General features: G+C 34.0%; 1 protein-coding gene across 1 annotated transcript in view; it reads right to left on the reverse strand.

The window, feature by feature from the left end:
• The window catches only part of STRN3 (striatin 3), a 104,827-nt gene that overhangs the window by 9,811 nt on the left and 69,076 nt on the right, over positions 1 to 25,940 (reverse strand). The window contains 9 exon segments of the mRNA XM_030318894.1: positions 2,881 to 3,021; positions 4,314 to 4,481; positions 8,155 to 8,276; positions 8,828 to 8,875; positions 9,068 to 9,243; positions 10,607 to 10,740; positions 15,520 to 15,656; positions 25,012 to 25,111; positions 25,114 to 25,125. Of these exon segments, the coding sequence (XP_030174754.1) occupies positions 2,881 to 3,021; positions 4,314 to 4,481; positions 8,155 to 8,276; positions 8,828 to 8,875; positions 9,068 to 9,243; positions 10,607 to 10,740; positions 15,520 to 15,656; positions 25,012 to 25,111; positions 25,114 to 25,125 (1,038 nt within the window).

Below are 25,940 nucleotides of genomic sequence, written 5' to 3' on the forward strand. Positions count from 1 at the left end.
TCTCTCTCTCTCCCTCATAAATAAGTAAACATTAAAAAAATTAAAAAAAAAAAAAAAAGAATGTAACTGTATATCCAATTGGGGTATGAACACACAAAAAAAGAACCATTTCAAGTAACTTTAAAGCACAGTAATTAGCTTGTCTGTCCCTAGTGGAATATACCATGAATACAAAACTACTATTGGTGGTAGTACTGGTTTTATTATTCTTGAGATGACTGTATTTGTACTGTGGAATAAGTCAAACAAGAGATTACAATGATTTTGCTGAGAACCAAGAGTTTAGCATGAATAAAATGAGGTAAGGGGCACCTGGGTGGCTTAGTTGGTTAGGTGTCCAAGTCTTGATTTCAGCTCAGATCATGATGTCATGGTTCATGAGACTGAGAGCAGCGTTGGGCTCTGTGCTATTAGTGCTTGGGATTCTCTCCCTTCCTCTCCCTCTGCCCCTCTCTCACTTGTATTCTTTCTCAAAACAAACTTTAAAAATAAATAAGTAAATAAATAAATAAAATGAGGTAAAAAGCAATGACATAAATCTAATAATCTTTTTTTTAATGAAATATTAATTCATTTTTAAGAGTGTGTGTGAGTGGGGTAGGGGCAGAGAGAGGAGGACAGAGGATCTGAATTGGGCTCTGGGCTGACAGCAGGGAGCCTGAAGTGGGGCTCGAACTCAGGAACTCTGAGATCATGACCTGAGCCGAAGTCGGCCGCTCAACCAACTGAGCCACCCAGATGCCCCACAATGAGATAAATCTAAATTTGAACAGGAAGTATTTGAATAGGAAGCATTAGTATGAAGTTTATCAGTGTTTTTCTTTATTAAAAGTGCATTTTTAGCTCTGTTCACTGAAAAAGCCTAAAACAATGAGCAACTCAAGAGCTACAAAAGCCATGAGAACCAATCCAATAGCCTTGCACCTATATTGTGGTCTCTAAATGCCATTTTCCAATAAAAGAAACTATGACTCCTTAGAGAAATGGGTAATTTCAGTCTGAGGCACAAAATGAACAAGATGGACCTAAACATCTTGCTACATCAGAAAGTGAGAAAGCTATCAATGACTAGCAGAGTCAGGTCAAAATGACTCAAGAGCCAAAGTGAATAAGCTCCCACTGGCCAAAGATGAAATAATCTGAGGAGTGATAAAGATAACTTGCAGTAGATTAAAACACATCAGATAATTTATATCTGAGATCAGAGATTACGATGGTAATAAAAACAAACACCACCCCAAGAGATTCAATGGACACCTTTTTTTTTTTTAAAGTTTATTTATTTTGAGGGATAGAGAGAGCACAAGCAGAGGAGAGGCAGAGAGAATCCCAAGCAGATTCTGCACTGTCAGCACAGAGCCGTATGTGGGCTCAAATTTACGAACCACGAGATCATGACCTGGACCGAAATCAAGAGTTGGATGCTAAACCAACTGAGCCACCCAGGCACCCCTCAATGGTCACCTTTAGGTGATGCTAGGAAACCACTTCATTATTTTGAAAACTGATAAAGGTGGGGGGGGATCAACAACTGACCTTCCCCTTCACTTATAATCACTAACTCCAGGGTAACCAAATTACTGATAAGGGGTGTTCCCTTTTATAGACAGATTCTAGCTAATAAGTGGAAAAGAAATGAAAGTATTAGAAAATCATTTTTCAAGAGAATTATGGACCTATGCAATAATCAAGATTGAAAACGTAAGAAAAATATAAACAACCAGACAATATTTACTTCCAATAAAAGTTCACACATTACTATGAAATAGTCTTGCCAAGAACCTTTAAAAACTTTAAAATGAAGACAAATAAAAACATTAAACCTGAGTTTGAATAAGCTTCTAGATCTATAAACTATTTACAGAAATGAAATGAAAAGAGAAAGCACCTTAAATGATAAGCAAACAGGATGCAAACAGCAAAATTCACACTGTGGAGACTCTATAGGACAAACTATCCAATTTCTTCAATTAAAAAACCCAAAGGAAATAAAAGAGATGGACAGAGAACCTACAGATAGGAAGAAACCTGAGACTTATCAACCAATTACAATGCATAGGCCTTATCTGGATCCCTATTTAAATAAACTGAAAAACACATACCACTTTCTAAACATTCAGATGTAATTACTGGAGCTGGATAATGAATTCCTCAGGCTTATATTCTCTACTTTTATATGTATTTCCATTAAAAATTTTAGGGGCGCCTGGGTGGCTCAGTCGGTTAAGCTCAGGTCACGATCTCACGGTCCGTGAGTTCGAGCCCTGCATCAGGCTCTGGGCTGATGGCTCAGAGCCTGGAGCCTGCTTCCGATTCTGTGTCTCCCTCTTTCTCTGCCCCTCCCCCGTTCATGCTCTGTCTCTGTCTCAAAAATAAATAAATGTTAAAAAAAAAAAAATTAAAAAAAATTTTTTTTAAAAATTATTTCCCTCGGGGCACCTGGGTGGCTCAGTCGATTAAGCATCTAACTCTTGATTTTGACTCAGGTCACGATCTCACAGTTCATGAGCTCGAGCCCCACATCGGGCTCTATGATGATGGTGAGGAGCCTGCTTGGGATTCTCTCTGTATCCCCCTCTCTCTGTTCCTCCACTTGTGCTCTCTCCCTCAAAATAAATAAATAAACTTAAATAAACTAAACTAAAATAAAATAAAACAAACTCCCCTTTTGCATTTGTGTTGCTCTACTCTGTCCCCTATACTCTCTAAGCTTTTAAGCATAATTTGAGAAAACAGCAGAAAACAATGTAAATGAGTACAACTACAACACATTAAAACTATTTTTTCATCATAAATTCAAACAGTCAAAATGTGAAAATTAAGATTATTGTTATTATTTAATAATCCTGTAAGGTTTCAAAGAAACTTATGGAAACTTACCAGAATCTATCTGTGAGGAAAGCATCACCAATGATTGTGATGTTTCTAAATCATAAATTACTGTACTACCAGTGTTGAAAGAGGTCACCATATGAGCTGGATCACAGCCTATAAAGTCAACTGATGTAGGGATTCCATGCTCTGAAAAGGATCCCCAAAGAGACACAAAGTAAAAACAATTTAGAAATCCCTGCTTTTCTCAAGTATTTTTGAAATAATGTTAATAATGAAAACGAGAGTGATTATATTAGGATAGTGAGATACAACAGGTAATTTTCCCTTAATTATTTTAAGTTGTTATAATATTCTGTTTAACATCATAAGAAAAACAGAGGGCTCAAAAGTTAAGAGGAGATATGTGCAGAAGTTAATTCTCTTATGCATTTTCTGCTAAGAAAGAAAAAAAATCCAAGGTGAGTCTGCTGGCCGACTTGCCAACATTATTTTTTACCGTAAAATGATAAATTAGCATTCTCACATCACTGTTGTGGGAGAATACACCTGTTTGAGACCTATAAGCCTCATCATGTAGCTCATACAGATTGAATTTTTGGATCTGTGAACATAAAGCTTAGAGTCTGGAATCTGCCAATGCGTTACTCTCCTGCCATGTCCAGAGCAGCAATTTCTCTCTTTATTGAAGTCAATGGGCCAGATTAATGCACAATTAGGTGAAATCCAGAGTCAAGCAATTAATTACCCAGATGAAGTAAGAAACAAATATCTAAATCAATTTTTACCTCAAAAGCTTGGGTAACTGAAAAATTAGTAGAATCACTAATGTACTGAAGAGACTTAACAAAATTAAGCATATATAATTCATCTAAAATACAACATAGTTTTAAAGGTCTGATTTTTAAAAATAACTTTAAAGTGACTCAAATATGAGTAATGCTAGAACATAAACATATGTACATAAATAAATGTTATCGCAAAGCAAATTGCCTGAAGCTTTATTGACAGGAAAATATTTGAAACTGTACAAGTAACTAACTCAGTTTGTACTTCCCACTTAAGGTTACTATTTCAATGATTATTAGACTTCTCAACCAATGTGCTCATAACATGGTATCAGCTATGCTTAAGACTGGGATCCCTTTAGTCTTTGTGGGCAGCCACCTGGAATCGGTGGAGGGTTTCAAGTTGTTCCTATAAGCGGCCTCATTTGTCTACTGCACTATTACAAACAGTTTTATTTTTTAAATAGGATATGTCCTGAAAAGGTCAAAAGGCACCAAGCTATAGGATGTACTTGTAAAGCACCTTTCTTGTTTATAAGAAATGACTAGGAGTAAAAAGAGTATCACAAGCTTTATAAAATTCTTTCAATACATCTCTTGGAGTAGCAAAGAAATAGTAAATCAATTGCTTTGTTGTTTGTATCTTCCAAATTATTAAAAAGGTAACTTTTTTATAGGGCAAAATATACTCACCCTTGTCTCCATTGTAAGTGCAAATACATGGCAATTTTTCTTGTGGATTCCATAACCTAATAGTGCCATCTGCTGAACAAGACAGTAATTGATTTTTTATGCCACTATAAGCAAGACCCCAGACAGCATCTGTATGTGCAACTAAAGTGCCAGCTAGAACATTTGGCTCTGGGAAGAAACAACAAACAAACAAAAATTAGCTTAAAACAGTTGGAAAGAAATGTTTTGGATAAAGATAACTTACCATATAATTATGTATAAAAGACTACATATAATGGCCCTAAGAAGATAACCAAAATGTACACAATGGTCATCACTAAGGTGTGGAATTATGGGTTATTTTTATCTCCCCCACAATACTCTCCTGTATTTTTGCAATTTTCTATGCTTTTATTTTGTCTTGAGTTTAATTTTATTTAATTTTAAGTTTTTATTTAAATTCTACTTAGTTAATATACAGTGTAATATTAGTTTCAGGAGCAGAACAAGGGCCCTCCTTAATGCCTACCTGCCCTCCATCAACCCTATTTGTTCTCTACAGTTAAGAGTCTATTTTCAGATTTGCTTTCCTTTCTTCCCCCCCCCCCCATGTTCATCTGTTTTGTTTCTTAAATTCCACATGGTGAAATCATATGGTATTTATCTTTCTGACTTATTTCGCTTAGCATAATATACTCTAGCTTATGAAGAACATACACTTTTTAACAAATAGCTTTAATGAGATATAATTCCCATACCATATAATTCACCAATTTAAAGTGTACAATTCAGTGGTTTTTGGTATCTTCACAGAGTTATTCAATCATCAGCACCTCAATTTTAGGACACTTTCATCACTCATTAGCCACGCCTTCCCCATCCCAATTCTCCCTGCTTTTCCACAGCCCTATGTAACCACTAATCTACTTTGTTTCTAGAAGTTTGTTTATTATGGACATTTCATACAAACAGCCTTTTGTGACTGGCTTCTTACACTTAGCATAATGTTCCCAAGGTTCATTCATGCTGTAGCATGTCAGTACTTTCTTTTTAATGCTGAGTAATATCCACGGTATGGACATACTACATTTTATCATCATATGATGGACATGGTAGCTGAAAATAACACTGTACACAATCTGTCCTACAATCCTGTATCTCTAGTAAACTTCCACTTTCCACGGCTATTTAAAAAAATTTTTTTTTAACGTTTATTTTGAGAGAGAGAGAGAGCGAGCGAGAGTGCAAACAGGGGAGACATTTCCTATCTGCAGACATCCTAAGCAGGCTGCGCACTGTCAGCATAGACCTGGATGAGGGGCTCAAACCCATGAACCATGAGATCATGACCTGAGCCAAACCCAAAAGTCAGGCGCTTAACTGACTGAGCCACTCAGGAACCCCTCCACAGCTATTTCTTATTATGTCCAGAATTCTCATAGTTCCCAACCCCCCTTCCTCATGAATGATTATCTACTTCACTGAGAAAATAGAACACTGAAGAACCCCTCCCCCATCTTTCCACCACCCAATCTACTAGTGTCTAAAGCCATCTTCTCCTTGTTTCCATATAGGAAGTAAGGAATTTTCCTTTTTTTAAAAAAATGTTTGTTTATTTTGGAAAGAGAAAGAGAGAAGGGAGGGGGAAGAGAGAGAGGGTGACAGAGGATCCAAAGTGGGCTCTCTGCTGTCAGCGCACTCAGGAATTGTGAGATTATGACCTAAACTGAAGTTGGATTGAGCCACCCAGGCACCCCAGGAATTGTTCTCCTTCTTATCAAAGGCTAATTCTATCACGTATATTCTGGATTCCATTCAACTCACTAAGTTGCTTTCATGATGACAGTTTCCCTACTATACAATAATTCTCCTTCTCCTTGGGATCATTACCACAGCAAACAAATATGCTCCAGAATCTCCTGACTTAAAGAAAAACCTTAACCTTACATCACCATTCCAAGAGACCAACAGAAAGGCATATTAAATAATTATGCTTTTTATCTCTCATTCACTCTCTCAATCAGTCTAATCTGGTTTCTGATACCATCACTACACCAAAACAATCCTTGCTAAAATCACCAATGATGAATTCTCTTCTAGCAAGTTTAAAAAATTTTTCTGTCTTTGAAGATTTCTTTGTTATTCTCATCACACTGCTTTTCATTCAGAGTGTGCAGAGGTCCCTTTACCTTCTGGTCTTAATCCCAGTATCCAACCTCCAGCCAGCTAAAACCTGGGTGACCTATTTGACACTTATAAAAAGGAACCTTTCTATCCTCTTATTATTATACTTCTCAGCAACATTTCAAAGTGCAGAATGCTTCCTTCTTCTCAAAATGGCTTTTTCTTTTGGTATGCTTCCAAGATCCCATTGTCCTGCACCTCTTCCTTCCTCAGTTTCCTTTGTTGGTTCTCTTGCTCTAGTCACTCTCCCAATGTCAGAGTTGCTCAGGACTTTGCCTTCTCTTCATGCCCTACACAACATGCTCTCCCTGTATTATACAATCCATTCTCATATCTTGATATTAATTACTTGATATGCCATTTCTTAACATGCCTAAAAACCGAACTCACCATCTTTAATCTTCTTACAACTGTTCCGCCCCCATTTCAATATGTTACCATTATATACTCAATTGCTCATGTCAAAAAATACAGAGTGGTGGTAAAAATGTTCTGAATTAGATAGTGGTAATGGCCGCATAACCCTGTGAATATAGTAAAAACCACTGAACTGTATACTTAACAAGGGTGAATTTTATCATATGTGAATGTCAATAAAGCTGTTTTAAAAAGTAACAAAATCAAGAATCACTTATCCATCAATTTCTCTACTCAATCCAATTTTTCAGTAGATTCTGCTTATTCTACCTTACCGCCCCAATATATCATAAATTCATTTTTCACCAACTGCTTTATCGCCACTATGATCTTGGAAACATCATCTCTCACCTACTCTACTAGAGCACTACATCAGAACTTCACATTAGTATTCTTTTCTCCACTTCTCCCACCCCTAAGCTATTCTCCTTGGCTTAAATGTCACTATTTTGGACTACATCTCAAGATTCTGTCACTCTTTCATAGTACTGTATCTTCATACCACTTACCGTAATTTTTAACCACAGACTCCACCCCCTTATTTATTTATTTAATGTCTGTCTTTTCCATTGGACTAATTATTATTTCTTGATGTAGTACTTAACACTCTACTTGGCAAATTAAGGCACCAAGTGTATGTTAAATAAAAAGACGAAGGAGCTCTTGAATTCTTTTTGAATGAACCAAACATTAAGTAGACCATTGTTTATTTAGCCATTCTCAAACTAATAAATATTCATTTAATTTTATTTTTTTTGTAATTGCAAACACTGCCCTTATAAATATATTTGAATACATATACAGGTATTTCTGTGGGACATATTCTAAAGTGACATTTATGAGTAAAAGGTTTTTTTTTAATTAAGAAATTTTTTGTCCTCTAAAAAATTGTCCTGATTTACACGACTGTGCCTATTAGTTTCTATTGTCTTCTGCCAATAGTTTTGAACTACATAAACTATTTTTTAATAGATTAAAATAGTTTAATATATTATTCTTTTTATTAAATTTTATTCTCTTCCTTTTTGTTAGCTAGTACTAAAATTGACATTTTAAATAACATAGTTTTTTATTTTCGGACACAATAAAGTACCAATTCACAGGCTTAAATATTCCGTGGCACAATATTTCTTAATTTTTCTCTTTAACAAAGCAAATTAAGTGAAAGCTAAAAGAGGAGACCGATACATGTTTAAACAACCTTATAATAATATTTTGTCAGCTCCATTCACTTAAAAAATGTTTTAAGTCTTTTACTTACCATATGTATCATATGGATCCACGTTAGGGCTAGGCATATTCCACCACTGGATGGTTGCATCTATACCACCACTAAAACACTGTTCTCCATTAGAACTAATAGCTAGTGATAGAACAGGACCACTATTATAGGAAAAGAAGGAAAAAATTACTTATGAAGCCTAAGAAGAAACTCAAATCCATACTCCCCCAACCTCTAAATTTACATGATATCTAAAAACTGTTTAAAATAAACATGTAAACTTGAATAGTACTGATTATATTCTCACTAATACAATTATTAATCAAAATATTACTCAACTAATATATTTTCTAATAAAAAGCAAACATTCTGAGAAAATTACAAGGTTTGAAGATTGATAAGAAATAGTGAACAATAGGGGCGCCTGGGTGGCGCAGTCGGTTGAGCGTCCGACTTCAGCCAGGTCACGATCTCGCGGTCCGTGAGTTCGAGCCCCGCGTCGGGCTCTGGGCTGATGGCTCAGAGCCTGGAGCCTGTTTCCGATTCTGTGTCTCCCTCTCTCTCTGCCCCTCTCCCGTTCATGCTCTGTCTCTCTCTGTCCCACAAATAAATAAACGTTAAAAAAAAAAAAATTAAAAAAAAAAAAAAAAAAAAAGAAATAGTGAACAATAACTATGGCTGTTAATTTAAATACAAATTCAATAAAACTTACATGTGGGCCCTAAATGTGTAGATAGGCTCTACATCTAAAGAGGCACTCCTAAAAGAGGAGAACACAAGGGTGGGGGAGGAGAAGGTAATTAAATAACTTCAAATCACTGGCTGACATTCAGGAATCATTAGGTAAGATCAAATGAATGCATAAATAGGATGACAAAGAAGAAGAATTGCTTATAATTATTAGCAAATTTGGAAGAAAAAAAAAAAGACAGGCTAATATGAAAATACTTGCTTTTTGGCAGGAACTGTTTTTTGCAAGTTCCAAAGTTTCAGAGTATGGTCCTCAGAGGCAGTAACCAGCACAGGTTCTACAGGATGAAAAGCTAATGCCCGTACTCCATCGAAATGGCTACGTAGTGTATACTTGGGATTCCATGTCTTTCGAAAGGCATCTTTATTGGCAGGCAACTACAAAGAAAGAGTCCAATATTAAGTGGTAAAAGTAGTAAATTCATAGGCATGTGGAGTTTCGTGTGTTTTGGCGTGTTTAAAATATACATATTAAACTGCTTTGATAAAATGTCCAGTGGAAATTTAATGTACCTTAAAAACTTGATAACCAATCTTTATCATTTAACAAATGATACTAAGAAGAATAACTTCAATTAGCTTTCAAATACCTATATCAAATGAAGAGTTTCTTAATCTGTTTTACCTAATCATCAGGCTAAACCCAAAGGTCCTATTAAATGTGAGATGAGAACAAAAAAATAACCATGCTGCAATGTTTTACATGGAAACAATAAAAATTATATAAATTACTACCAAAAATCCAAGAGAACAGTATTAAATACAGTTGTCATTTGGAAAATTAGCATGTGAAATTTTTAAAGGCAGCAGATTAAGATACTTTCCAAAAGTCTAAACTAAAGACACTTAAAGAATATTGTCATCTTATCTTTATTATCATTGTTGATATTGGTACGAGGTTAATCTTTTTACCTTCATTTCTCCATCTGTAAAGATAGGCTGTGAAACCACTTCTAAAGTAGTCAAAAGTTTAATAGAATTTAGTTGCTTATATACTTTGAAAATATAAATGAGAATAATAATCCAGCCCACCAAGGCTGATGTCTCTAAAAGCATGCTAATATAGGTAAAACATAAGTATAACATGTAGAAAAAAGGAGTTTGTTATAAAAGGGAAAAATTTAATTTGCTGAAAAACTGCAAATTCATTCATACAAAATCTAAACAAGTATAGTTAACTCTCAATTGAGTGTTTATTGTCTATAAAAAATTTAGTTCAAGACTAGTTTCACCTCTAAACACTATCCTTCCCATCCAATCTCCATCCTTTCCCCATCCCTCAAATGAAGGACTAAGTAAGTGTTTAGGAAATGGCAAGCTAACTTTAACATTATCCTTAAAAAAATAAAAGTTTAAAAATAAAACATAATTTTTAAGAAGTATCCTGAAGGCAAGTGATTCAGGTTACCTATTTTTCTCTTGTTAACACCATAATATGGCTTAATTTGAGTAGATAATTGAGAGTTGACTACTCAAGATAGATACTTATCAACCAATATTATAAGGTAATCAATCACCCCAAACTTCTAGCTAATCCACCACAATACCTAAGAAAAATTTAAACACCACAAGGCAAGTAGTTACAAAAGAAAAACTACGTCACTTCAAATCAACATACTGACACACTTAAACTTATCTTTTCCATGCACCTTGACATTAATTCTGTTTTATAAGTGTTTCCAAAAAAAATAAGGAGCCTTCTATTAAATCATTAAAAAATTAAAAATAAAACTGCACTTACATCATAACTATAGTCTGCATCATTTGTTACCGTCAAGTCTGCAAGGTCTCCAAGGCCCAGTACACTTAACAAAACATCATCAGAACCCATAATAAATGACTTGCCTCCTCCAGATGGAAACGTTATTGGTTCAGCTATAAAGAACAAAACCGCTTCTTAAATGCTGAAAAATCATACAGTACAAGACAATATTGTGGGGGAAATGTAAGCACTTAACAGTTACAATATTAATATAATTAATTTTTATTTTCCCACTTCCCTCCTATTTCTTCCACTCAAAAAATCCTATTACTGAGTAGTAATAAACAAATGTTTATTTGCATATTTATAAACTGCAACATAATCTTCCACAAATCAAATATGCACTAGACATATTATTCCAGGATGGGACGTGGGGGTACAAAGGCTTTGTCTATTTAAATCACTTTTCACTTTTGTACAATTATAACTATACTATTTTTTAAACATTACAGCTTGTTAAGCCCTTTTGCTTTGGATCATATTTGCTTAGAAGTGCTAGGTATTCTAGTCCCTGATAAAAATTAATGTAAGCATTCAAATGTAAATGGTTTCTAGTCTGCAATCGAGTTTGTAAGTTTATCGAAATGAAGCCTTACATTGCTCAGATTACTCCAGGAACAGCAATGTTCTAGGAAAAGGGCAGTTCTACAACCAACAATGTCAGCTTCCTTTCCATAAAAGGTTAATCCATGTGATGTTCAGAATGCCTTCCAGTTTTCAAGCTCTGACTATAATTTTTTATTTTAACTTTCCTTTTATTTACCATACTTCTAAAAACAACTACTCTATATTAACTAACTATAGAACTTTAAATTTGTTACTTTGATCAATTAAAATCAAACTGCCATAATCAGAATAACTATACTATTTTATAAATATTTTGCTCCAACAGTTACAGTATAAGCAATAATTCTCATTATTTCATACATGCTTTGAAAGCAAAATTTTAATCTGAAAATGCAAGAGGAGGAAAAGTACATGTCATTGTAATACAAAACAACTCAACATATCAAAACACATTTAAAACTCATGATAAAATTCAAAAGAGAAACATCATATAAAAACTCAAGCTAATTATTAATTCTGAAAAGTTCCTATGAAAAATGATGATATCAACTTAATACACTACAAGCATCACAGGTGTAATGAAATTTGTCGGTCATCACCAATACTACTGAAAATAATTGTAAGATACAAGTCAACTTCTCCTAAATATACACTACTGCAAAAATAAAATTCATCTCTATTTAGAATGTCTTATTTTAGTATTTCTCAAATCAAGCTAAAATATCAAAGTAAGCTATACAGTTTGACTCAAATAGGGTCCTAAATGATGACAATACTAAAATGAAGCTGTGAGTGAGCAACCAATCTAGAGTGAATCTGACAGAAAATATACACAGGTATGGTAGTAGTATTTAATCTTTCAATGATTATGCTTATTGATTATAGTACTGATCCTTCCTACCAATACCTAGTATGCAATTATTGGTAATATCAGAAGCTGCAATGAACTATAAAATAAATTATGTTTTCATTAGGCAATATTTTCTCAAAGCATGTTTAGCCTGTTTAAGGGCGTATTTTTCTTTTAATCTCGTAATTTGTTTGTAAGACAAGTTAGAACAAAATGCCACAATTCCTCCCACTCACAATTACACACTCATTAACACAAATCTTGAATAAAAGCCCAGTAAATCATTTTTAACATAGTAACAAATTATTTTGGATTATTACATATAGTCTTTTTGCAGAGACATTGCTGATTAGCTTTTGAGAAATTTAGGGGCATGTAAAAGGAAGTGCCTGGGCAGTAATGACTACTTTTAATCATTTCTAATTAAACATATTACTACATTTCTCCATCTCTCTCTATATACATATATTTACTTACATACAGCAAGCTATATTGTTCATTCAGCATTACATATGTATCTATCTAAAAGAAGTACTAAAAAAAATTTTTTTTAATGTTTTTTTTTGAGAAAGAGCGTGAGTGGGGAGGGACAAAGAGAGAGGGAGACACAAAATCTGAAGCAGGTTCCAGGCTCCAAGCTGTCAGCACAGAGCCCGATGCAGGGCTTGAACCCATGAACTGGGAGATCATGATCTGAGCTAAAGACGGACATTTAACTACCTGAGCTCCCCAGCTGCCCCTGAAATAATTATTTTAAGCTGTATTTCTACTTTCCATAATGACCCATCACTGGGGCATACAGTAATCACAGTAAATACTCAGATAACCTAAGAGATTTCATCAAGCAACTTAAGAATACTAGTATTATTTATTATTGCATTTCCTTTTTTTGAAATCGTAAGGTCTACACAATGGGATCTTACAACAAGGTTCTTTTCATACTTCTAGAACTAATTCTCCTTTGTATGGACACAACGGACCAAGGAAACCAGTAGCTCATATATCAAAAAAAACTCTTTCTTTCTTCAGTTTTATCAAACCTAAAGATCACAGCCCAATAATTGATCCCATTTACTTCAGTGGTGTCACTGTATATTTTAAATCTTTATTTAAAACGATCACTATTAAGTCATTCGGTTAAGCATCTGACTTCAGCTCAGGTCATGATCTCAGAGTTTGTCAGGTCTAGCTCCACATCAGGCTCTCTGCTGTCAGAGCAGAGCCCACTTCAGATTCTGTCCCCCTCTCTCTTTGCCCCTCCCCAAACTGCTTGCTCTCTAAAATAAAATAAGCATTTAAAAATAAAGGGGCGGGGCACCTGGTGGCTTAGTCAGTTAAGCGTCCAACTTCAACTCAGGTCATGATCTCCAAGTTCACAAGTTCGAGCCCCACACCAGGCTCTGTGCTGACAGCTCAGAGCCTGTAGCCTGCTTCTGATTCTATGTCTCCCTCTCTCTCTCTGCCCTTCTCCTGCTCATGCTCTGTCTCAAAAATAAATAAAAACGTTAAAAAATAAAAATAAAATAGAAATAAAAATAAAAATAAAAATAAAAATAAAAATAAAAATAAAAATAAAAATAAAGGGGCACCTGGGTGGCTTAGCTGGTTAGCATCCAACTCTCGATTTTGGCCAGATCATGATCTCATGGTTTGAGCCCTGCAGCAGGCTCTGTGCTGACAGTGAGGAGCCTGCTTGGGATTCTCTCTCTCCTCTCTCTCTCTGACCCTACACCCGCTTGCGTGCCTACCCACCCACTCGCTCACGTTCTTTCTCTCAAAATAATAAATACACTTTAAAATACCAAAAAGCCTGAGAATCTACCAATGACTGGTTACGTTTTTTTTTTTTTTTTTAATGGTCTGGCTGAAAACATTCTGTCTTTATAAATATTTGCAGTATGACATGGAATTCAACAGGAAAGCATCAAGTTGGAGACTGCCACTGAAACAAGAGGTTATGAACTCTAATGTTCACGTCTTAGCTCTAAGTCCAAGGTGATTTGCAACTTTTTTAAATAACAAACTCTAAAAATTTACCCTTTAAAATGTGTAATTAGGTTTGTGCTTACTGGCCCCCTCCTCCTCCTACCATTAAGAAAGAGTCAGATCACTGACCTAAATTTTTCCTTTAAAAAGGACACATATACAGGGGTGCCTGGGGGGCTCAGTAGGTTGTGTCCGACTCTTGGTTCCGGCTCAGGTCCTATCTCATGGTTTCGTGAGTTCAAGCCCCGCATCGGGCTCTCTGCTGTCAGTGCAGAGCCACTTTGGATCCTCGTCTCCCTCTCTCTCTCTGCCCCTACCCTGCTCTAGCACATGCTCTTTCTCTCAAAAATAAACAAACATAAAAAAAGAAAAGAAAACACTTCCTAAAGTAAAACAGGAAAATAGAGATCTGGAAAAATCTGGATCTGGAAAAATCAATACACTGCTATTTTTCATGCTTTAATGTATTTTGTTTTGGTTTTATTATTTTAGAGATTTTCTTTATTCTACCTCAAATTTTCTCACAGTTTATGACGAATGGTAAATATTACATGCAGAGATGACTATAAGGAAAAATGCAAAATTATTTAACTTTAACTGTATGAAAAATGTGCTACTTGAGAAGTCTTAAAAAAAAAAAGAGGTATTCAAAAACATTTAACTGGGGCATCAAACTCCCTTATACAGCAAAAGCAGAAACAACAATGAAATGCAGTCTATAGGCCAAATTATCAGATACTGAATTATCCTATATCACAATAAACCTTTGGCAAGAATTCAGTCTCATTACTTAGAATTATAACTATCTAGACCTCGATTTCTAAGTGATTCAAATACATCTATAGATTTTCTGCTGTAATCAATTTTGGTAAAAATGCCTTAAGCAGTACTTTCATTTCCTACACATTTCTAGCTTAGGCACATTTTAGAAAATTCATTACTAGGTAAGTATATCTTTGGTACCAAGTTAAACAATAATGCTGTTACCTTTTTCTAGAATAATTAAATTGGCCATTTGTTCCATATATTTTTAGAAATTATATATATAAAGTTCCCAGTAAATGTTTGGCATTTAGTTGTCTCCTAAAAGAGCAGTAGTTACATTATCAGTAGCTAAATTCAAGCAAAATGACAAAATGACTAGTTTTTTTCCAATATGTACTATTTAAACTCCTTTTTTAAACTACTGTGTTCGTGCTATTAGATCTGTAAGCTAAAGTTGGATTCCAGGAAAGTACTCTGAATTGACTGGCAGAAACAACTCCATCTAACATTAAAAACAAAAATAAAATCTGCAGACATAAAAGCCAAAAATTCCAAAATCCCTAAGACAATTATACAAAGAGCTTGCCCAACACCTTCTCTGAAGATGATATAAGCTGATCTTCAGCATTTTAAAACAGCAGCAAATTTCACAATATTAAGGAGATATGATTTTGGAATTAATGTCTTTTGTAATTTAAATAAACCTGGTAGCTAAATTTTGTACCTTCCTTTGCTCTTACAACTTCATGATCAGTCATTCTAATAGAGGCTGAACTAGACTGACTAATCATTCGTGAAGGGATAAGGGGCAGCTTATCTCCCAGATCAGCTATCTTGTGATAGAGTTTTGTCCTGCTGACCCTATAAATTAATGTCAGCAGTATAGGTTCATTTATTGGCTACTGCCTGACTTGCTAGCAGCCTTTAAAACTAATTTACTAACAAAACAGGCTTTTTGAAAGAAGTTCTAGTTATAAAAATCTCAAATAATTAAATGTCTTCAATTTTCCAAGCCATCCCTCCAGAAATATTAAAAAGATTTAAATACTTAATACATTCACAATTTCTGTAGAGAAACAGATATTCACTATGTTTTATATCTAAGTATAAAACTGAGTATTCGGTCACTCAACCAAAGTTCTGTAAGCTCAAAGACACAGAAGGTACTCTTAAAACAAAAGGAAATTTTGGTATTTAAGATTAAAGTTTAACAAATCACAGAATAAAACATGACTGTTTTCCAATTTAACTATCTTAAAAAGTTAACCAAGAAATAAGTACACAAGATTTTTATAAGAGTGCTACAATTAACTTTCCCTGGTGTTTATGTGAATATTTTCCTACCATATTTACACAAATGTGTCATTAACAAATTAACCACAATTTTTCTCAAAAATTTGCTTCATTTTCCCAAATTTGCAAAGCCTAATTTACCCATGAGCTGAGATTCTCAGTATGAAAAGTCAACACTGTCATAGGCTGTAAATTTAAGGGGAGAATTTCAGCTGTAGCCTGGAAAATTCAGGCCAAAATATACAAAACTCAAAAGCATCTGCAGTACTGTGGGATCTTTTTAATTCTGAACTTCAGAAATGACAGAACTGTTTCTCATAATTTTGAAAGAAAATAGCTTCAAGAATGTCAGAAAAAAATAATTTGGAAAAACAAAAGAAAATATTATAAGTTAATATCAAGTAAAACAATTAAAACAGGCAACCCCAAGGTCACACATCATGACCCTGTATTTACATTAATGGACTGGACAGCTGTATAATTATTAAATTTCACTATGGGTTTTAAAATATTAGTAACTCTAAGGGCACCTGGGCGGCTCAGTCAGTTAAGGCTCTGACTTTGGCTCAGGTCATAATCTCATAGTTGCTAAGTTCGAGCCCCAAGTCGGGCTCTGTGCTGACAGCTCGGAGCCTGGAGCTTGCTTAAGATTCTGTGTCTCCCCCTCTCTCTGCCCCTGCCCTGCTCATTTTCTCTCTCATCTCTGTCACACTCTCTCAAAAATGAATAAACATTTTAAAAAAATTTTTAAAAAGAGTATCAGTAACTCTACAGGAATTATCATTCATCTGTGTATCCCTCCCTAACAGAACGCTACACAGTGAGGTATTAACACTTAATGTAAATTGGTGAAATCTTACACATTTATTGGCTTAACAGTAATCCCTAACTTTTTAGAAAGTATCTCTACTCCTGGATGGAGGTATGCCAATATGTCAAATAGTCTCAATTTTCTAAAATAATTACCATGGAGATTTAGATGAGGATTTTCTCTGTGACACTGAAGTGAGTGCAAATTCTCTAATAAATGAAAAACTGCCAATTGGATGTCTAACCATCAATTAAATTCAACATGAAAAAAAAAATGTTATCCAGGGGCACCTGGGTGGCTCAGTCAGTTGAGCGTCTGACTCTTGATTTCGGCTAGGGTCCTGATCCCAGCGTTGTGGGATCAAGCCCCAGGGCTCCATGCCCAGGGCATGCATGGAGACTGCTTGGGATTCTCTCATTTTCCCTCTGCCCCTCCCCACATACTCTGTAAAGTAAAAAACACAACAAACAAACAAAGATTTTAAAAAAAAAAAAGGTTTAATAATTAAAAAAAAAAGTTAGTTATCCTTACTCACAAAATAGCTTTCCTTTGTAACTTTCCCATTTATGAGTGTCGCCACCATTGGTCTGGTTTCTGTTCTAAACTTCTACACTACATTTTAACAATTCTTCTTCAACTTTTAAAATGGGGGGGGGTGGCTGTTTTTAAAAAGAATTCTCCTTTATTATTCTTCAGATTAATCTCCTCTTTCTGTTGACTTTATTCTAATAAAAGCTTTCACTCTTATCAATTACTGCCATAGATTTCCTAATTAGTTTTCCTACCTCCCAGCTCCATTTATCTTTAATCAAATTTGCATACCATAGCCAAATGAATTTTCTAAAATTATCACAATTATCACCCCTTACTCAGAAACCACAAGTGGCACTTCAACATTCTTTGGATCAAAGCTAACTAAAATCTTGTCCTTCATCTTGCATGTGCTTCATGATCTGTTCCTATTTTTCCTATCCAATCTTATTTATCTTTTAATGCTCCATGACAACAATCTCCCTGATTTTCAAGTCAAAGCAGTTTCCCTATGTATCAATATTCACTAAAGTTTATTTCTTCCATATTTTGTCCTCAGCTATTCTTCAGGAAAGTGTAAACACTTCCTACACACACACACACACACACACACACACACACACACAAAGTTCTATCCTCTAACATGCACTTCAACCTATCACAATTCTACCCATTCTTTCAAACCAGTTCCATCTCCTCTATGAAGCCTTTGCTGACCTTTCCCTGCTCATTCTTATTATACTTGTATGTACCATAACATTTGACTTTATTAGATATTACCTTACAGATAATTTCATGAAAGGTAATGTCAAAAACAATAAAGATGAGAAAGGATTTTATTACAGATGTGAAGTCATAATCTTCCTGAATACACAGACTGAAAAATGTGGAAGGAAAGGAAAATAGGAGATAACATGAAAGTTATTATTTAAACTGAAGAACCCAAATTACGTAATAATTTTTTTTTTTTTTACTACAAACATTAGTCTTTTTGTGGCATAGTGCCAAGTTCAGGAGAAGATGTAAGAACACTGCTTTAATTCTAGTTTCTCAAAAATTGCTACAAGATCAAAGCAGATTTCATAACCAGATATGTCTTATTTAGTCCCTAGTTTGTAGAATACACCTCAAATACAAATTTAATGTGTCTTCATTCTCTTTCTAAATCTATCTGAGATCCTAAATATAATAAATGCAACAAAATACAATTTCAAGTAAAAAATCTGAGTCTAATTAGCAGTATTGAGAACACTGTAAAGGTATTAGTATAACAATACTATACACATTATAAAAACATTCAAGGGCCTAATTGAAAACTCATTAAGCATTTATTAAATAAAATCTGATTCTTAATTACTATTGGACTCCACAGAAGGAAAAATAACTTTACAACATGGAAAACATATTTTTTTACTATGAATTATAAAACAACCCACCTACCTCCTAAACCATGGCCATCAAATCTATACAAATCACAATCCTCTAAACAGATTACAGGACAATGAAACACATACTAATTATGCCACATGTAAGCCAAACTATGGACTGATCAGACTGCTGTGTTAGTGTTTTTAAAACCTATACATATCTCAATCACACATATTCAGGACGTGTGAAATCTACCTTTCTATAGACTGTATTATTCTAAATAAAACAGTACTTTTTTTTTTTTTAACTGAATCTAACATTTTCCTTTTCTCAAAAGCACCCTGTGTTTATCAAAACTTATATTCTGAAGTGAAAGCAACCGTTAGTAGGCAATCTGGAAAAGGTAAGTTTATTTTAAAATAAGGATTTAGCTGGGGCACCTGGGTGGCTCAGTCAGTTAAGCATCTGACTTCGACTCAGGTCATGATCTCAAGGTTTGTGAGTTCAAGCCCCAGGCTGGGCTCTGTGCTGACAGCTCAGGGCCTGGAGCCTGCTTCAGATTCTGTGTCTCCCTCTTTCTCTACCCCTCCCCCACTGGCTCTCGCGTGCTCTCTTTAAGAAATAAATATTAAAATTTTTAAATAAGGATTTATATCATGTTTACTAGATCTGTTTTACTTTCTAGTATTCTAACTAGAATAAAGTTTTCACATGATAAAATATCATGTTAAAAAAACAACATCACAATTATAAGGAAAATCAACTAGTTTAGCCACAAAGGGATTCTGTAGTTTTAAAAAGAGTACTGCTCTAAAGAGTATCAATCTGATACTTTCTGACCCTTGTCAAAATGAATTAGTTAAGATATTTTCTCAGGGTCGGGGCGGGGGGGGACAACAAAAATCAAATAAAGAAATCTGAGTTGATGAAGTGAATGGTTGGTTTTAAAGATGTGAAATTAAAGCAGGAAAATATAAAACCAACCACACCCTTTTGCTATGAAACAACTGCTTTTTGTCTCTGATTTGATGCAAAATACTGAACTGTTTTATGAGCTCTTCAAATTTATACTATACTCCTAGACAGAAGCAGCTTAAATATCAAAGATATTTCATAGTGTGTGCCAAGTTGTTTTGAAACGCTTACAAAATGTTATTGCTGCAAATGAATAATTTCTCCTTAAATGATAAAATGTTCAAACTACAGATATTTGGACAAAATTCAGACTTGACAAAATGATTACATTTTCTGGTCATGGTTTGTCATCTTGGATCTGGAAGAACAAGTGACAAACACTCATAGGAAATGTAAAAAAAACGAAAACGAGAAAACAATCCAGGGACACTCACTTATAATTTATATTTTAAAAATACTGAAAAAAATAAAGACTTCCCTTTTCCAATGTACTGACAATCAAATCAAAAGACGTACAGAAATTCAATTAACACTAGGAAAGAAGGGGAATGAAAATCATATTCTATACATGAAAAGACGGGAAAGTTGGAACAAATGACACTCATTAGGAAAACTAAGTTCATTCACTAAGAACCAGAACTGTAAACATATATATTCTCAGAATGTGAATCTTTGAAATGGGAAAAGCCTATAAATCACTTGAAGAAAAGATACGAAATAATCTAATTTTAATAAGCTTCAATTTTAAAGGTCTTAAATAGCACAGGAGTAACAAAAGGGCATCGAATAAAAGCATCTATCAAAAGAAAATACACCATAATCCACAATTTAAACTTTCCACGTTGAAAAAGACAAAAATCAAAGGAAATCTTAAAAGATTTTTAACTCCTCCCTCATATTGTAAATAAAGGTTTCAGATGCTTCACACTTTTTTTAATTTTTATTTTTTAGTGTTTATTCATTTTTAAGAGAGAGACACAAGCAGGGGAAGGGCAGAGAGAGAGAGAGACAGAGAGAGAGAGATACAGAATCCAAAGCAGGCTTCAGGCTATGAGCTGTCAGCACAGAGCCTGACGCAGAGCTTGAACCCACTAACCGTGAGATCATGACCTGAGCTAAAGTCAGATGCTTAACCGACTGAGCCACCCAGGCGCCCCTCAGATGCTTCACACTTAATCTAGATGCTACACTCTGATTTTTGTTACTTACACATTCTTACTGAGGTATGAAATACAGTAAATGGAGACCATCAAAATTTTTCTAGAAAAATCATACCAGAACAAAATATTAACACAATTAATTTAGATCCTTCCCCTTGACTCCCTTTGCCAATTATAGAACACTTAAGAAATTATTAAAGAATAAAAGAAAACTGAGTTGTAGGGTAGATAACAGTACTACATCACTTAATTTCCTGATTTTCATCACTGCACTGTGGTCACTTAGGTAATGTTTCTGTGGTCAGGTAATATATGTTAAAGCATTTAAGGAACAGCACGGTTACAACCTGTTTTCTGAACTGTTCATAATAATAAATGCATGTATTTATAGAGAGGAAAGAATAAAGCAATATGGTAAAATATTGACATGTGGGGAACCTGGGTGAAATTACATGGAATTCTTTGCACTTCTCTTGCAATAGCACTTTTCCTTAAGTATTAAATTATGTCAAAATAAAAAGTTAAAAGAAAAGGAAGCTTAACACTTAGGAAGTCAGAGAGCAAAATAACTGCATCAAGTCTCTAGTTTCATGATCTTTGCTTTTAGAAGTATTAACAGATAGGGGCGCCTGGGTGGCTCAGTCGGTTGAACATCCAACTTCAGCTCAGGTCATGATCACACTGTCCGTGAGTTCGAGCCCCCCGTCAGGCTCTGTACTGACAGCTCAGAGCCTAGAGCCTGGAGCCTGTTTCAGATTCTTTGTCTCCCTCTCTGCCCCTCCCCATTCATGCCCTCTCTCTCTCTCTCTCTCTCTCTCAAAAATAAACATTAAAAAATTTTTTTATTAAAAAAAAGTATTAACAGATAAAGTGTATCTCCTAAGTATATCTCACTTAGCATGACATGAAATTAATACTGAATTATATCTACAATCTAAGGCAAAACTGTCACTTTTAAGTCATTTTCTTTTGCCTCAGGTGGAAAGAAAAGGGTAGAGTGGAGTAGACAAGTTAGAAGACATGCATTCGTTTCTTAGCTTTGGATTTTAGAATTCTTTCCAATTAAGAGTCAAATCATGGTTGAATCTTTTTACAAAGTTAAAAAGTTGATACGCTCACCTTTTTTTTCCTTTTCATTAAAAAAAAATGCATTTAGGTTGGATTACATCTGCTGAATGTATGTGCTAAAATTAGCAAATAATTTTCTTCCCTCTAAAAATCTGTAGAAACGTAGTGCTATGGTCCAGTGAGTCTAATTCACTCACATTTTGGGATAAAGGAAATAAAGAAATCAAAAGACTTCAGTTTATGAATTATTCTATCTTTTACAAAGCTATATCTGATAAAATAGCAGAATAAAATCCAACAAAGATAGCTAAAAAGAATAAGAAAATTCATGAATTATCCTTTTCACATAAATTAATCTTTGTATTCATATGATGATCTACCTAGATTAAGACATTAGAAGTTATGATACATCAATTTAAAAAGTAGGGGAGCCTAGTTGGTTAAGGGTCTGACTTTGGCTCAGGTCATGATCTCACAGTTCCTGAGTTCGAGCCCCGCACTGGTCTCTGTGCTGACAACTCAGAGCCTGGAGTCTGTTTCAGATTCTGTGTCTCCCTCCTTCTTTGCCCCTCTCCAGCTCACACTGTCTCTCTCTTTCAAAAATCAATAACATTAAAAAAATAAATAAAAAGGAGTTTTTTTCCCCATTAAGTTTTATCTTCATATCAGGGATTCAGAGCCAATATGCTCACATTGAACTCTACATTCAAGAACAAAAAGATTTAATTTAAATTCACAGAAAAGTGCAAAACAAACACATTATCTCCTAATTCGTTACTAAGACATTTTGCTGGAAGCCTCACCTTTTTATCTTTCTCTTTATATAAGTAACTTGACATTTATAAAAACATTAAAAATGAGAAATAATCTGAAGGGTCTAACTAATGGATGCAGGTTAAATCTACAAAATACAATACTATGGAACCACTAAAATTGTATTTCATTCACAAGACTGTGAAGCATTAAGAAAAAATGACTTAAAAACAATTTAATGATATTCTTGTTGAAAAATGAAAAAAAAGATACTTAGAAAAACATGGAAAGATAGATTGCTAAATATTAATCTCTAGGTAAGAAGTTTGTGGGTGTTTTTCATTTTTTTTCTTTTTATTTCTATATATTATACTTCTTATACTGTCTGAATAACAATCATGTGTTATTTTTATGGTTATATAAACAAAGTTAGTTCCTTTTTTGAAAAAAACAACATAAAATCAAAATTAAAAGGACCTGGCTAAATAATACAGCACATATCTAGATAATGAAACAGTATTGAGACACGAGAGCCTCAGGCATGATGGCTCTGTGGGCCCCAGCTCCTGATTTAATCACAGCAACCCCCTTTTGTCTACTTCACATAGTTCTCCAATCTTATATTTGACAACAGGGTACTTTTTTTTGGTTAAAAAACAAATGAAAACATGTTATACAGCAGGAACATTTACTGACATGAAATGATATCTTCTATGAAGTGTCAACTACATAGACAAATAACAAACTGTTCATAATATAGCCTAGTTTTTAAAAGTTAATTAAATTAAAATTTTATGGGGGTTTTGAATTTTAGTTTCAGTTCATTTGTTTCTAATACTTCTTAAATAAGTACATATATTTTAAAAACATAAAACCATTTTTTAGAAACAGTTAAAGCCTACAACTAAAAGAGACCTTAAATTAACTTCTATCTTCTTTCTAAACCTGAAAAAGGTATAGATCTAATGACAGCAGGGAAAAAAAAAATGTATTTACTTTAAATTAAAGCAACATTATCTAACATTTTGGAAAGAACCTTCAGCAGATGAGTCAGTTCATGAATAACATACATTAAATAGTAATCTAATATTAAACTACTTCATTTCATTAAAAAAAGACCTAAATCCCAAAATTCTAATGTCATGGTGTCTGTATTACAATAGTCGTCATGCGAGTATTTCATACTACACATGCATAAATTATATAGGCAAGTGATGTTAGAGCTGAACACAGCCCCTGCCCAGCACTAAATTATTTTAAATACAAAAAGTTCACTGAATAATCTGAAACTTCTTATAGAAACAGTTTTCATTCACATGCATAACAAATTAGCATAATGTTATAAAAGAAAATTGTGTAACAGATAAAGTCCCCAAAACACATTTATTAGCTTCCAAAATAAATTAAACCATTTAAAAGAGTTTTACTGAAAAAAACTTATACCCATTTCCACTACACTCGCTATTTTTATAAACTAATCTATCTGTTCCACAGAAAGGAATATGACAGAATGCCTATATGGTTTTAGTCTTTGCTATTCACTTTGTCCTGACATAGTCAAAAAGTTTCCCCAAATAAGTTTCAAGTGTCTTCATTTAATACTCAAAGGTCTGAAGATGTCATTCATGTGGCTGTTCTTAAGTTTGATTCACAAAATGGAAATGAACGATTTCTTTGAGAGGTGCTGTAGCTAAATTTATACGTTTATAGTACAGTGGTTGGACACAATACAGTGAAAAATACTATGAGGTACCAAATGTTCCTCACTCACTGACCAAACAAACCTTTCTTGTGGCCTTCTGCTACAGAAGTCAAGAAAATATTACCCAAGAGAGATTTTTCTGCTGCATCCTGGTTTGCTGTTGATTAAGGCCAGAAAGCAGTAACAATGGAAAGGTCTTTTGAATTTACTAAATTTAAGGATTCCCAAACTAAAAGATGTAACCTAGATACGAGCTGATTACAGCTGTAACATCCTACTTAAAAAAATAAGGAAATTTATACTTTCTCCCTTCTGAACAAATTTTATTACTTTTAATTCCAAGGCCATACTCCTTACAATTTGGTAAACTTTTTTAAAGCTTAAAAAAACAAAAAACAAAAAACCCTTCCTTGGAATCTTTCCTTCATCCTCAATAACATATTTTAACTGATTTTGCATTTAATAACACATCCTAAATTATATTCAAATAAATTTTAATTATACAACAAAATTTAAAGTTAGTTGCCCAGTACACAAAACAAAAAAAAAAAACACAGAGTTGAAGAATTTTTTTTCTCAAAGATCGGTATACAAAAATTATAATAGAATCTGCACTTACTCTTCACCCCTTTCTTCCCCTTTCGTTCCTTCTTGTACTGTTCCTTCAGTTTACTTATTAGCCCCTGGTCTACATCCCAAACCTCAGTAGGTGGGAGAGGTCATCTTTATCTACATGCAGCATATTATTAAAAGAAAAAAAATCAGCAGTTGGCAATGCAAGCTGTTGGCAGTTAACTGTTATAGCTTTACATAATCATAATAAAAATGTACTAACAGCATATACCCAAAATACTTTAAAGGTGCAGTTTCAGTTTTGGTATTCACAGCTCAAACTCTAAAAGCCCATCTCACAAGTTTCTATACAGTTAATACTAACAGTTAAATGGTGCTTCATTTCTATGAATCACAAATTTGAAGGTTATTATTCTTTCAATGACTAATATTCAACGGACTTATATTAGAAAACTAACATTATACAAAATAGATCACTGCATCTTTATAAAAATGTTAATAAAAATTATTCAGCCAGCATCATAAAAGCAAATGAATGAATTACATGCGAACTATTCATAAGAGTGCAAGCTGGAAAGGTCAGTGCCATTTTATTGATGAAAATACTCATGCACCTTCTGTCACACTGATTCTGCATGCACGGGATAACTATACTAATGGAGAGGCATTCTAGTCCAATATAATACATACATATATTTCCAAAATACAATGTCTCAAATAATACATACAAAGCATTCAGAGAAGCCCACCTTGCCCCCACCCCACCCAAATAGTTCCACATCTCATTACCTTCTTCCATTGGTCTACAACTAAGATTAGCAAAAAAAAAAAAAAAAAACAAAACTCAAATTCCACTGAAGAATTTTTTTAGGGCTGATTTTTTTTAGGGTAAGATAAAAGCAGTGACAAGAATGGAAAAGTGAAAACATACATAGCTGTACATCTGCTAAAGATGAAACTTCAGCTATTTT

The sequence above is a fragment of the Lynx canadensis genome, chromosome B3, assembly GCF_007474595.2.
Source record: "Lynx canadensis isolate LIC74 chromosome B3, mLynCan4.pri.v2, whole genome shotgun sequence".
Lineage (NCBI taxonomy): Eukaryota > Metazoa > Chordata > Mammalia > Carnivora > Felidae > Lynx > Lynx canadensis.